The sequence below is a fragment of the Euleptes europaea genome, chromosome 14 (genome assembly GCF_029931775.1).
Source record: "Euleptes europaea isolate rEulEur1 chromosome 14, rEulEur1.hap1, whole genome shotgun sequence".
Taxonomy (NCBI): Eukaryota; Metazoa; Chordata; class Lepidosauria; order Squamata; family Sphaerodactylidae; genus Euleptes; species Euleptes europaea.
Window position 1 is genome coordinate 8,837,249 of NC_079325.1, and position 15,026 is coordinate 8,852,274.

Sequence of the window (15,026 nt, forward strand, 5' to 3'; positions counted from 1 at the left end):
TTGGGGAGACCCCCCCCCCCAAAAAAAAACCCTGTTGCGATAAGGCTCATTTTCACTCTGAAATGGTGTATCATCACTTTGGGGGAAACTGCATTAAAACTGAAGCATGAACAACAACAAAATGTGGATACCAGACATCGGGAACCTCTTAGGTACACAGGCTTTACTCCGGAGAAGGAGTCTGCAGCATTCAAATACACAGCCCCTGATCTAGTTTATCAAAGGGAATAGAGAGGCGCTTATTTTTTTTTTTTTTAAAAGACTCACGTCCTTACAATACAAGGGTTCTTTCCCATGGCTGCCCTCTTCTATTTGCATGTCTGTTTTATTGACGACAACATTCACCCTGCCGGATTGCAGCGAATCGTAAAGATCCAATCAAAATGCCGCATCCTGAGATACCCCCTCCTTTTGGGGGGTTTGCAAAACATGCTCTCTGCTGATGATAGGCCTCAGGCACCCACCCACCCAGCCTCTGCCCCGGACCCAACAGGAAAGCTCCAAGCCTTTGAGGGTGGGGGGTGAGGGGTACGGCAGGTAGAAGGTACCCAGTCTGGTTGGGAGAATGGGGTACATTCCCAGCTGCACTGTCCGTTCTCAATTTTAATTCAACTGTATTTAATTTGTTCAATAAAATTAAATATGGTTTTTAAACAGCCAGCGTGTGTCTGCTAGTTGGGGAGCCTCGGAGTTGGAAGTCAAGGGTCTAGCCAGCGTTGGTCCCAGAGGCTGCTGGAAGATCACGTGCCAAAATTTAGAGAAGGGGGGATGGGTGGGCAAGGCGTTGGAGGAAGAGGGGAACCCGCGAAAATACACACAGTTAAAAGCTCCCTGTGGGGAGACTGGGTGAGGTGGGGGAGGGAGAAAAGATAATCTTGTTCTAGCAAGGAGGGAACAGAATAGAATATTCTCCAAAGAGGCACTGAGTTGTGCTTCTGAAGATCTCGAGCCTTTGGGAATCGGCACTGTTTGCATTGAGAATAAACCTCTGCGGGAAAGGGGATGCTCACTCTGGGAGGGTTTTGAAGGAGGAGAATAAACAGAGGCCTCTGTGTTTGCATGTACGAGAGAAAGAGAGAGAGAACACACTGTCCCTTATTCCTTTTCCACTTCCTTCCTCTTTTAAAATGTCAGCGCAAAGGCATTTTAAAAACAAACAAACAAGCAACCAAATGTCAAAAATCACAGGGGATTCTGCCCACCGTCCCCCGCAAGAGCCATCCTGGGCTAAGAATTTGGAGGGAGGGGGCAGCACGTGCCCTAAAATAAAATATTCCCCTCTGTCCTGGTAACTTAGGAAAGCTTCGATCTGACCCAGCTGAGCTGGTCCCCAAAACAGGATCCTTCTTAAGAATTCAAGGATAAGTGAAAATACTTGCCTAGTAAAGACCACACCCCTGAGGATGAGAATCAGATCTATAGCTAGCACAGGCTAAAGCAGGGGGGTGGGGGGAGTTTCCCAGACAGAAACACGACATCCCATGGGGATATGTCATTGGTCTCCTACATAGAAAGAACAAAAACTGTCCAGCGTGTATTAAAGAGAGAAAGGCTTACTGCGCTGCTCTCCCTGATAAACTAGGGACATCCAAAGATCTTTTTTCATGTGGGAAAGCATTAAAAACTAGGCAAACAATCCCCCTCTTCCCTCCCTCCCCCCTCCCGGCATATACACAACATTAAAATGGCTCTTAAAGGGGCTTTCTGAACAGTAAAAATCCCGCAGCTTGACCTGTTAGCATTAATGCAAAAAAAGTGGAAGTTACATTTCTACCCAGCCAGATCGATTACTGAACCAGGCACCTAAGAATGGAAGAAGAGATTTCCTTTCCTTCACAGTAAAAGTGGGTTCCATTGTCCAAAAAGCACAGGATGCCCCAATCGGGTCTATTGCAGGAAATGTTTTTTTCTCTCTCTCGGCAGCAAATATCTCGGTGTCCCATTTACATCTCGCCGGTCTGAGATCCGCTTCTTAAACCTGGCGGACCTCTGATCACCCTCGCCCATTCGTTCCCTCACCAGATTTGCAGCACCGTTGAGGCAGCCGAGGTAAGAGAGCTCGCAGAAGAGGCGAGCTCCGCTAGAAAGGCTTTGGACTTCTTTACGGCTTCGAGTATTCAGAGTCAGCTTCCCGCGTTCGCTGGCAAGGGGCATGTCCTGTATGTCCATCTGGTTTTGGAAGACCAGACCCTGCCAGCATCCAGATCCCATGACCCCCAAATTCATTTGAGAAGTGCACCCACCAACAACACAGAAGAGGAACTGATCGGGGACTGGGGAGGGGGACAGCAGTCTTGGAAGGCCCCGCTCAGTCCACGTACTGGGTCCTTCCTAAGAAAGGCAAGTCCACGGACTGGATTATCCGACCTGCAACATGTTCTTCAAAAATCACAATCTGGAGAAGAAATGGGATGGAAAGAAAAAGGGTAGGGATTATTATTATTTTTTTAATGATAGAATGCGTTTCTTTTTCTTAAATTGGCATTCCAACGAGCAAACAATCAAGGGCCAAACTAGATATGAGACCTTGGCCCCGGGATCAGCCCCGGGTCGCGCTGTTTTTTTTAATTTAGATGGAACATTTTATGGATGGTGGCTCTCCAGGGTCTCAGGCCGAGAAAGGTTTTTCCTCCAACTCGTTTATAACCAAGTATCAGGGATTCCACCTTTTGTATATAAAACAGGTGCTCTAGTGCTGAGCCGCGGGCCCCTTCCTGAACACAAACAAGGATTCTTCGATGGTTGTTCTTCCCCCCCCCTCCCAAATACTTATGTTTTCCTAGTGAAGCTACTTGCAAATGGAATCCAAAACCCAGAAGCGTGCGTGAGATAAAATACACCTCCAAGATGCACTTCTGAGGCCCAGACAGGTAGCTACAAGTCTGGTGGAATCCTGGTCAAGGGGAGGGGGGCCTTACAACGTCTGTTGTGCATGGAGAAGTTCCCAAGTTTAATTAAACCAGTGAGTAGGATCAGGTGATGTGAACGACCTCTGCCCATGAGCCTACAGAGCTGCTGCCAGTCAGAGTAGACAAGACTCTGATAGATCAAAGGTCTGACTCAGTATATGGCAGCATTGTGCGTTCGTGTGGTTATGTTCCAGCTAACGCCAAGAAGGGGAAGATCCTTAGCATCCCTGACTGACCTCATTGTCTCCTTGATGCAACCACGTCTTTGGAAGGTAGAGTGTTTCTTGAGGGCCGACTTTCCAGTAGCGACCGAGGTTCTGCCCGTTGACGAACACAACTCCCTTTACCCAACCCTGAAAAACAGACATGGGATAGGGGGCTTCAGTGGGACAATAGTTAGGCCCACCACTACATCTCAGCACTCCCACATGGCTACAATTTTCATCTGGTTGTCAGGTGGGCCTCCACTGCCCTAACAATCCAAGGAGGTGGCGAAGAATGAAGTTGCCACATTTTTTTTGCCGTCAAGTCACAGCTGACTTATGGCGACCCTGTAAGGTTTTCAAGTCAAGAGACATTCGGAGGTGGTTTGCCATTGCCTGCCTCCGCGTCACAACCCTGGCATTCCTTGGAGGTCACCTATCCACATACTAGCCAGGGTCAGGGCTGGGAGTATGTGACTGGCCCAAGGTCACCCAGCAAGCTTCCATGGCGCAAGTGGGGATTCGAACCTGGCTCTCCCGGATCCTAGTCCGACACCTTAACCACTACACCACGCTGGCTCTCTTAAGTTGCCACATACTGCCCAACAATTCTGCTAAGTGCAACAAGAAGTTGTGCTCTAGTGATGCCCACAACATAGTGTCATGACCAAGGATACCCTCTTCCTTGTCTGCTTTTCTGCTCCCAGTGCCGGAATAAAAATAAATATTTACCATTGCTGATAAGTGTCCTGAGCAGGCAGCAGGATTGAAATTCACATCAACAGATTTCCACCCACCCCTCAAAAATGATGGACAGTAAAAAAGAAAAAAGTTGCACAACCTGTTACTAATCATGAGAAGTGTGCAAGAAACTATAGCAATGAATCAGATCTGCATTATTTCACTGCCTATTCTTTTTTAAAACGATGACTAATTAAGTCAACTTAAGTGCTCATGAGACAGCATGACAATTTAGGCCTGCATCACACATATGTGTTCTGGCAGATACATTTCCTGAACAAGTGTAGGAGAAAATAAGCCACAGATGTAAGGGAACCTGTCCTTGCGCATCCCGTCATGCCAGATAATGGCATTCTTTTCACTAAGGAGAACAAAAGCACGGATGCAGCCTTGGTCTGATAACCACTGTCACCAACAAAGGCCCTGGTCCAGCAACATTATTTCTCCTAAGGTCTCTGCAAAATAACCAAAAGCTTACCTCGAGCTTCAAGAAAGTGTCTTGAGGCATATATTGCACTTGTAGGGTTCCTCGGAAGAAAGCCGGGCCCTCCACGCTGTCAGGGACTGGGCCCCAAGAGGCAGACCCTCGAAGGCTGTGTGAGGGAAAGAAACGGCTAAGAAAATAGAAGTTGCAGCTCCCTCAGGTTGGTCAACGTTTCCCCCCATGAGAATCATACCAATGGGGAGACTCAAGTATTTTCACACAACCTGTTTATATACAGCAAACTCCTTGGATATTGGTTTCACAGGGTAGCCATGTTGATCTGTGGTAGTTTTTCACCCTTCTATTCTGGTTGTCCTAGTTCAATCATTGTTGCTGCCGATTAACAGGCCAGCTTTTGCTTACTATGAAAAATCATCACAGAATCATCGATTTGGAAGGGGCCATACAGGCCATCTAGTCCAAGCCTCTGCTCAATGCAGGATCAGCCTAGAGCATCCCTGACAAGTGCTTGTCCAGCCTCTGCTTAAAGACTGCCAGTGAGGGGGAGCTCACCACCTCCCTGGGCAGCCCATTCCACTGTCAAACAACTCTTACTGTAAAAAATTTCTCCTAATATCCAGCCGGTACCTTTCTGCCCTCAATTTAAACCCATTCTTGTGAGTCCTATCCTCTGCTGCCAACAAGAACAGCTCCCTGTCCTCCTCTAATTGGCAGCCCTTCAAATACTTAAAGAGAGCAATCGTGTTCCCCCTCAACCTCCTCTTCTCCACACACCTCGCGCATAAACTTTGTTTGCAAATGTAGGGGGGGGGGCATTCTCCACCCTGTCTGATTCCCCAGCTGCTATCTCCAAATCCTCAGGGTACCACCCAGGTAGAAAAAATGCTTCTTAGAAGAGCACCTCCCCCCCCCCCGGAACTTGGGCAGTAGCCCACCCTTCAAGCCCCGTCCAGGCGACAGGCCCCGAGTCCTTAAGGCAGGGGTGGGGGACTTTTTTTCCGCCAAGGGCCATTTGGATATTTATAACATCATTCGTGGGCCATACAAAATTATCAACTTAAAAATTAGCCGACCAAGCCCCAAGCAGGCAGCTGCCCCAGATGACCCCCCGCCAGCATGGGCAAGCAGGCAGGCATCCAACTGGTGGGAAAGGGTTAATACAGTTTCTTGGGCGGTCCTAGCAGCTCCATAGCTAATGACTCTTCTGCAAGGGGGGGGGAAAGGTTCCTTTTCTTGGCAAAACAAACTCACACCCGCCTTGCATAGAGGCTATTCCTGTCCGGGGGAGGGGGCGGACAGCCAGTCTTAGATCCTTCTGAGCTAGAGATCTGCCAGGACCCACGAAGGGCCAGGCCAAATGATTTTGAGGGCCTTAAACGGGCCCCGGGCCTGACGTTCCCCACCCCTGCCTTAAGGAGAGGCTCAAAACCAGCATCACTGAATCCGAGAAGGCGGCGCAAGACAGCTGCGTTCCTTCGAAGGCCAGCGAGCGCCACTTCGCATTTAATCTAATCAGTCCCAGCTCTCCGGGGCTGTGTACGGTTTCTTATTAAATGGCTGTGTACATGCCCAGAGGCGACCGATACACAACCGACTCCGGGGCCCTAATCCAATGAAGGGCTTCCCCTGCATACAACCGAGGATGTGTTGGGGAATCGGGAAAACGCAGCCGGAGGAAGGATCGCTGGCTCAGCGGAACCACAGCCTCCCTTGCGAGCTGGTAACGCAAACAGAGTTTAAATTGCAAATGCATCATCTAGCAGAGCTTTGAAGACTGGGGAAGAACCCAGCTGGGCCTTAGGCCAAGGCCTTATCTTTGAATGCCCCACAAAACTCTGGAAGGAACTTCTGCGCTTCTTTTTAAAATAAGCTGTTTTCCAGGATTAACGGTCTTCCTCTGCATAAGAGCTGGGTTATCATTCCTTCTTTAACACTTCAGCAATACAAGCTGCGAAGAATGACACCAAGTTTGGGGAAAACTAGCTTACCGGAACTAGCAAAGAGCCTGTTTTTTTCTTGATTAAATTTTAACTCTATGTAATTCTATTTTCAGCCTGTGCTTCCTGAACTTTGCAGCTCCTTAAAACTGCTGTTGTGTGTCTTTTTCATGTCCCCTACAAAAACAGTCTACCCAGCGAGGAGCCATTCGCTGTGTCTGAAGAATTGGGCTCTAGCCCACGAAAGCTTAGACTGGAATGCATTTTTCACTTGTCTTTAAAGCGTCTTCTAGACTTCTGTTTATTTTCTACCAACTTTGTTAACAAGCATTTTTAAAAAAAGACATTTATGCACTCCCCCTTTCCCCTAAGTGGCAAGGTATTCCTGGGTGGGTGTATTAAGTGCCGCCAAGTCACTTCTGACGGGTTCCTTCCCCGTTCTTGCTGGGATGGTGTTGTTGTCCCTGGCTCAGTGGTTACGAAGCTGCCAAATCCTGCCCCACCAAAGCAGCTCCTTTGCAAACGAAGCCACAAGCAACCGTCTCCCTTGGCTGTTAATTCTCCTGGAAAGATCTAGGACTCGGTCATTGGAATGGTCTGGGATCAAATGCTCTTTAAAATGTGAGGGTTTGAGACAAGAAATCACAGACCAACCCTACCTAAAGCAGAAGGCAGGTTGAACCCACATTAGAAATCTGGAGTTCAACTAGTGCCGAGTACTAATCTCTGTCTTCTGACATAGGCCCAATCGACACCCTGAGGTTGCAAACGAAGGCTACAAAGCGTAGGGCCAATGGCAAGGGAAAGAATAGCATGCATTTGGGTTCGAGGTAGGGTTATCAGCTCTGGGTTAGGAAATTCCTGGAGATTTGGGGGTGAAGCCTGGGCAACGACCTCAGCAGGGTATAAAGCCATACAGCATGCCCTCCAAAGCAGCCTTTTCCTTCAATGAACTGATCTCTGTAATCTGGAGATTGTTTGTGATTCCAGACCACCAGGCTCCACCTCGAAGGTGGGGAGGTATTTTTCAAGTGCCTTCCCTGTCTTCTTGCCCTTCCCTAATAGAAAAAGAAGAGTTGGTTTTTATATGCTGACTCTCTCTCCCACTTAAGGAAGAATCAAACCGGATTACAATCACCTTCCCTTCACCTCCCCACAACAGACACCCTGGGAGGTAGGTGGGGCCAAGAGAGTGTGACTAGCCCAAGGTCACCCAGCTGGCTTCATGAGTAGAAGTGGGGAAACCAACCCGCTTCACCAGATTAGCATCCACCGCTCATGTGGAGGAGTGGGGAATCAAACCTGGTTCTCCAGATCAGACTCCATCGCGCCAAACCACTGCTCTTAGCCACTATACCATGCAGCGGCATAAATTATGCAGGAAAAGATACATGATTTCTGATGGGGGGGGGCTTACCATCTTGCATATTGTTGCTTTCTTTTAATTTAAAAATAAAAACCAAAACCAGGGGCAAGACAGCAGCTGTTCCTTCTACCAAAGAAAATCCTGACTCTGCCAATCAACTCCTTCCTACACTCACAGTTACTGACAAACCTAGGAAAATGTGTTTGGCTTCCCATTTGTCTGTACTGCTGTTCGTGCACAACACAGACATTCTGGTGTCGGGTTCTTGAACCCCTGGCTGAGCACAAGGGGAAAACGGGGAGAGGCCTGAAATGCAGACAAGTCGGGAAGGAGCTGCTGCAGCGTTCTGCAAAGCTTTCTCGCAGCTCCTCCAGTTGGGATTTGTCAGCCTGATCCTTTGCCAGATGCCGGCTTTCTGGCAGGTGGGCCCGCTAACTAGGACTTGTACTTCTGCCAAACGCGCTTGCTATAAATGAGGAGAAGATAGAAACAAACGAGAAGTGGTGGAAGGGAAACGAGATATATATATATATATAAAAAAAATACCACCCGCAAACCTTTCCATGAAGCCAGGTTTCATCTCCAGGCTGTAAATCTTGAAATTCCTCAAGGAGGTTTGGTTGAGAAAGATGTCACCAATTAAGCCTGGAAGAGAAAGGAGGGTAAACGTTGGATCTAAGAAGCAGTGGAGCTTATGAATTACTGTTGGCGGAAAGAGGGAAGAGCCAGTGGCTGAAATCGGCCCTCCTCTGCAGTGGAATTTGGGACCGCACTCCGCACTGCCCTTGCAGATCAAAAAGGGGCTCTTGTGGTCCCGGCCTTAATTATTATTATTAATTATTTCGATTTCTGATTTGCCCTCCCCAGCCAAAGCCAGGCTCAGGGGCAAGTAACAACACTAAAATCAACATGGGGGAGGTAGTTGTGAAATTCCTGCATTGTGCAGGGGGTTGGACTAGATGACCCTGGTGGTCCCTTCCAACTCTATGATTCTATACAAGTCATAATAATTTTAACATTTTTTACCTATAAATCTCCATTTAAAATAATCTAAAATATCAATCTAAAACATCAGTCTAAAATATCAGATGGCGCTAAAATACAGTAATCGCCAAGAGGGCAGACAACCCCCTCTGATTCATACAAACAATAGAAGCAAGAGGAGGGGGTTGGGAGTCCACGCGTGTGACATCTGTGGCTGCCCTCAGTTGTAGGCATGGTGGAAAAGCTCTGTCTTACAGGCCCTGCGGAACTCTTTCAAGTCCCGCAGGGCCCTGATGTTGCTGGGAAGAGCATTCCACCAGACCGGACGTTGATTCATAGATTGGAAGCGACTTGATGGCACTTAACACACACACACACACGGTGCTACTGGACTTGAATCTAACTGCTGTAGCACTATAACATTATAGCTCTATAAGGAGTGGGTTTTTTTAAGCTTGCAGCAAGGTGAATGAACCTTGAAGGCGCAAAAAAAAGTCCATGTGGAAGGTCTGTTTCTAGTGCAAAGGCCTGTGCATCTGCAGCGGCTGTGAATGCAAAACAGAGAATCGCTGTCATGGTTGCAGCCCGCCTATCACTAGAATGGATCTTCCCACACTTCAGCTCCCCGCACTCCAGACGAACCCACATCATCTCACTCACACACACACACACACACACACACACACACACACACACACACACAAAGAAAGAAAGAAAGAAAGGCCAGCCAGGAGGGCATCATGCTGACAGGAGAGTCAAGCGAGGAATATTGCAGCAATACACTCAAGAGCGGATTGCGCCAGTTAAGCATCGCAACACAAGCTGTACCGAAATCCCAGAGCGAGTAGCTCCGTGCGGCGGGCCCCGTCTCCTGACTCCCATCCATCCGATTTCGGAGCTGACGGCAAAAGCTGCAGCAGCGACCGACAGTCGGGAAGCGAAAGCAAAGCGGCGAAAGCGAATCTGTTACGCTTGCCAAAACATACTGTCGAAATACAAACGGCATTCTGGAAATCAGCGGCATTAGTTATCCGAAAAGCGGAGCAGCCGTTTGGATCGGATGTTTCCTTCCAAAAATGAATGGGGAGCCAGCCTTAAGCAATGGCAACTGACATGCTTGTGTGAATAAAAGGAAAATCCCGGTGTCGTGCAGGGGGTGATATGGTGAGCTCGGACCCCTGAGATATGGGTTCAGGTCCCAGTTCAACAAAGCCCTTCTCTTTTTTTTTTAGCATTCCATCAACAATGCACCACTTCACAAGCCTGGCTCAAGGGAAAACTCCACAAAGACTCTAAAAGCACTTCAGAGATCTGACAAACTGTTCTAGAGTTGTATTGATAAAAACATGCAATTTAAAAAAAACTAGGTAAAAACAGATGCATCTTTTAAAAACGCAAGCAAAGGGACTACACTGGCCAAGAGACGGAGGCTTGAACCACGGAGTCTAAAGTTCAGATCTTGCCCCGGCCGTGAACTTATGAGGTGAGCTTAATAAAGCCACTATCTCAGCCTCAAGCCCTCCCTTGCAAGGTGATCCTAACACTTCCAGCCTACCTTACAGGCTTGTTGTTGGGACCGCTTGAGTCAGTGTGTGTGAAGCAGAGGCTCGGAAGCATTTCTCAGTCTTAGGATGATGAAACCCCTCCCGAAATGGCTTTGAAGTCATGCCTTGCTAATTAACACCTCTCCGGAACAAAAGGTGCTTTTGCTTGACAACAGGGGGGTATGGGGGGGTTGCAGTCACTAGTTTGCACTAGTTGGGAGGGGGTGTTCTGCCAGCAAACCCAGAATCCATCATGCCAAAATAAAAGCCAAGATGCAAATTAGCTCATTTTGCATAATTCTGCACAGGATTTGGCTTTTCTTTGGCATGGGATATGGATTGCCTGGGTGTGGGATTTTTCATAGCTAGGAAGATAAATAGCCCACTGTATTGCATGTGTATGAGGTAGGACGAGTTGGGAAACATTTTGCACACTGAGAAGAGCTACAAAGCCGAGTTCTTTCCCATTAAAGGCAGACGAGAACAAGAGAGCCCACCTTTGCGCTGGCTGTTCAGTACGGGTCCGTAATTGACTCGCCCACAGTTCTCCACGAGGAGTCGGAGCAGCCGGTATCCCTGTAAAGATCAGAACGCAGCTGGATCCGGGAGATGCAAGCAGTGAGATGTGCTCAGTGGACGTTCCAGCTGTCAATGGAGTTGCCGCTGGCATTTAATACCTGCCCTCTGAGCCCTCCTGCCCGAGTTGGGCATTTCCTCCCACGCTTCCTCTGGCTTGCAAGCCTGGTACCCGACAAACACACCATGGGAAGAACAACCATAGATAAAGTTGATCCTGCTCTCTTTCCGCTCTGGCTCGCTAATCTGGGGAAAGCAAGGAGCGACGGTGTCCCAGTTGCACAGGGCAATGCAAGCAGTGACGGAGCAGGAAATCCCCTCCCCAAACCCGTCACAGGCCTGGAGTAGGAGCAGGGGGCCTCCCAGCGGGAGGGAGGAGCATTTGCATGCTCCAGGTTGTGGAGCAAGTGGGAGTGGCAATCAGCTCAGGACACTCTGCAACAGCAACATTTTTAAGAGTAGTGGGGCTGCCCTAGAAGCGCTCCCCCCCTTGCAATCAATCCAAGACATACCGGTTCCTCTCCAAGACCCAGCTCTGAAATTCAGCAAGTGTGAAGCAGAAGATGTCTATACAAGGCCCTGAATGGAATATCCATAGCAGGGATGGATAGATGGAGGGAGGGAGAGGGACAGACAGACAGACTAAAGAAAGGCCCTGCTGGATCAGAACCAGGCCCATCAAGCCCAGCAGTCTGTTCACACAGTGGCCAACCAGGTGCCTCTAGGAAGCCCACAAACAAGACGACTGCAGCAGCAATATCCTGCCTGTGTTCCACAGTACCTAATATAATAGGCCTGCTCCTCTGATACTGCTTTTTCGCCCGGCACTGACCCTGCCCTGTTGCAGCTGGAATAGATATTCTTGGGCAGCGTGAAACGTTTCAGTCAATCTACCGCCGGTGCTTCTGCCAGCGACTGACGCTGAGCTCTCTGACCACTTACCTGTCCATCAGGAATTGGCAGGTCTTGTGTGGTGTAATCAAGGTAGCCAATATACAGCGTATTAACAAACACCTGCGGGAGAGAAACAGCTGGAGCCTCATTTGTCAATCACAAAAAGCCAGAGGATTAGAGAAGGATTTGGAAGGCAGGGGGTCTGCGGGGCTGCCCAGAGGGAATTGGGATTGCTGGGGTCTCTTCCCAGCTTCGACTGTAAGCTTATTACTATAATCGTTTAAACGGTACTTAAAACACACACGAGAGCACACAATTTGGAAATCCAGATTATCTGGTATCAGTGGCTATATTAAGATGGCTGCAGAGTCATATTTTGAAAAACAACTTTCCCAAAAAATGTTTGGCTGGGGTTAAGATAAGCTTTTCTGCCTTCCAGACTGGCTGTACAGTTCAAGGACCTGGGCCTGTTAGAGATCTAAATAGCGACTTGTCTAAGAAGGATTTCACCTGCCCAGAAAAAAAACTATTAATGGAATTTGACCGTATTGTTCACCTGCGCTCTATCCCGGACGTGGTTCTTGGAATACAGCCGTCCTCCGCCTGGTACAAGGGTCTCATAGAGGATATACCCATAGGACTGCCCATTGCCGTTGTTAACCTGAAGGTTCTCCATGGTGACAGGGTGCTCCAGCTTTATGGGCTGCAACGCAAGAACGCATGAAGTGGAGAGCGTTGATGGGCAAGACTGAGATCATGCTACTTTGGGGAGGGTCTGTGGCTCAGTTTGTAGAGCATCTGCTTGGCATGCAGAAGGTCCCAGGTTCAATCCCCGGCATCTCCAGTTAAAGGGACTAGGCAAGTAGTCTTGATGTGAAAGACCTCGGCCTGAGACCATGGAGAGCTGCTGCCAGTCTGAGTAGACAATACTGACTTCAATGGACCGACAGTCTGATTCAGTATAAGGCAGTTTCATGTGTTATGTGCTATAAAATGCTTATGAAACCTTAATCTGCCTGCACGGGGAAGGAAGCGGAGGGGTTTGACCCTTCGACCTCCATTCAGTGTCAGTAATCAGAACAGGTTCCCTTGCTCTGCTATTAGGAATTTAAAGGATAAAGATGTGTCCTTGTGTGTGTTTTCAGGGAGCCTGAGTTCAATTAGCAAAACTGAGTGGAGGCTGATGGGTTAAACCCTGCACAGTCCCCAAGGCAAACTGAGGCTGCACAGCCCTACAATTTGCATTTTATGGATGGAAAAAGAGGTGTGATCTTTTTCCATTCTGTTTTGCCCTAGATCATACTCATACATACAGACAGAATCTTCAGGGAATGAATCCGGTTGCTTGGCTAATCTGCCTGACCCCCTCCCCAATGTGCTAAGACCAATTCCCTTGTGAACACTTAAAATCTGTTGATGTTACTGTCAAGGGATGACTGACAAAGTATACAATATTTCTAAGGGTATATATCACTGATATATGTAAGTCATCTCTGGTTTTAAGCAGGCTTACATGAAATCGGAACTGCCTGAATGGAATCTTCCCCACAGAGTCCAAATTACACTGTCCTCTACGCAACAGCACCACCCATGAAAACCAGAGATGGCCACGTGTCAATCTGAGGTTAAAGCTAAGACCTTCATGGATAGAATCATAGAATCGTAGAGTTGGAAGGGACCTCCAGGGTCATCTAGTCCAATCCCCTGCACAATGCAGGAAATTTTGAACTACCTCCCCCACACTGTATAACTGGAGTCAGAGTTCTGGATTTGTTAATTTTATATGACTCTAAAAGCTGACAGACTGTTAGGAAGAAGGTAGATTCCTCTGAAATGTGGTGTTGAAGGAGAGTGTTACAGATACCGTGGACTGCCAAAAAAAAAAAAGTGGGTTATAGATCAAATCAAGCCTGAACTGAACCTAGAAGCTAAAATGACTAAACTGAGGCTATCGTGTTTTGGCCATATTATAAGAAGACAAGAGTCACTGGAAAAGACAGTAATGCTAGGAAAAGTTGAAGACAGCAGGAAAAGAGGAAGACCCAACAAGAGATGGATTGACTCAATAAAAGAAGCCATGGCCCTCAATTTGCAAGACCTGAGCGAGGCTGATAAGGATAGGACATTTTGGAGGTCATTGATTCATAGGGTCGCCATGAGTTGGAAGAGACTTGACGGCACTTAACACACAGAAAAGCTGGGGGGGGGGAATTACCACCTGAAGGCATGCAGTACTTACCTCTACCAGAGATGGCAGCACTTCCCACAGAGAGACGTACTGCTGCATCAGGATTGCCCCGTACGACGCCTTGGTTGAAATCATAGGGGGGAGAGGCAAAGGTTCTCCTTTTAGAAAATAATAATAATAATATAATATTAATAATATAATATTATTTTTCTAAAAGGCTTTCCTTTTAGAATAATAATAATAATAATAATGCATTTAGTTCAAATGAAAAAAACAACAACAACAGGTGAGTGACTTTTCAGAGTGGAGCTCCACCAACTATTCTCCCTTGCGTTTCCTTGGCTACTACTTACCCGGGCACTGTTTTCCTCCTCCTCCCCCCTCTCCCTTTACCCTCACTGTCCTCTGCTTCATTTGCCCTTGCTGCCCTTCAACCTGACTGTCTGCACTGACCCTCCTGACTGCATTTCCAGTCCCCCCCACCAAGAACTGCGACACTGCAGACAAATCACACAGCTTACGGCACCCAATCAAATTAAAGGTCAGCGAGGGCAAAGGAGGCAGAGGACACTGAAGGCGAGAGAGGAAGACTAACGGCGCCAAGCGGCAGCAGGCGCAGAACAGTAAAGAAGCACCCTGGACGTAGTGGAAACAAGAGGAACGAAAACGTCCCCAGATGGGAAGTGCTTTCCAACACCCACGGACCCCACCCCACAAACTTCATAAGACACTCTGACTCGGCCCTATCGGTGTGTTTTTTGGGACCGCGGTTTTGCTGGTGACCAAAAGATCGAAGAAAATGTTTGTCCGCAGGCCAACACCGGCGAGGGAAATAAGAGCGGCGCAGTTATTTGCCAGCGAGAGCCCCAGAAGAGACAGAATACACAAACAGCTCCTCTCTTTCTGATTTGCATTTGTTTTAAGCTTGCTGGCACGGAAAGCTCCTCTCAGCAGACAGGCGCCGTTATTAGTGTGCACACCCTCCCCCCCCCCACACTGCTACGAACTCAGCCGAAATGCCATTTCCATAACAAGACAATCTCCCTCCCCAGTCCCCTCTTTGCACTTCAGAAAATGCTCCTAGCTAATCGGTGGGATGTAGCTACACCGGAGGACCAGCGGGAGTTTGGCGCGCACCGGCGAGCCAATTTGCAAGCCTGGCTCACATGGCACCGGCGGGCGCTGGGAAGAGGCAGCGAGGCCTCTCTGGAGCTTGTACGTACGTATTCAGATGCCTTT

General features: G+C 48.3%; 1 protein-coding gene across 1 annotated transcript in view; it reads right to left on the bottom strand.

The window, feature by feature from the left end:
* Positions 1 to 2,298: 2,298 nt before the first annotated feature.
* Positions 2,299 to 15,026, bottom strand: part of LOC130486747 (beta-galactosidase-1-like protein 2) — a 61,079-nt gene continuing 48,351 nt past the window's right edge. Inside the window, exons 12-19 of the mRNA XM_056860013.1 lie at positions 13,839 to 13,945; positions 12,156 to 12,302; positions 11,648 to 11,719; positions 10,627 to 10,705; positions 8,159 to 8,246; positions 4,332 to 4,446; positions 3,146 to 3,262; positions 2,299 to 2,395 (exon numbers count right to left, since the gene is read on the bottom strand). Coding sequence (XP_056715991.1) covers positions 2,309 to 2,395; positions 3,146 to 3,262; positions 4,332 to 4,446; positions 8,159 to 8,246; positions 10,627 to 10,705; positions 11,648 to 11,719; positions 12,156 to 12,302; positions 13,839 to 13,945 — 812 coding nt within the window. The 3' untranslated portion in view covers positions 2,299 to 2,308. The remainder of the gene's footprint in view (positions 2,396 to 3,145; positions 3,263 to 4,331; positions 4,447 to 8,158; positions 8,247 to 10,626; positions 10,706 to 11,647; positions 11,720 to 12,155; positions 12,303 to 13,838; positions 13,946 to 15,026) is intronic.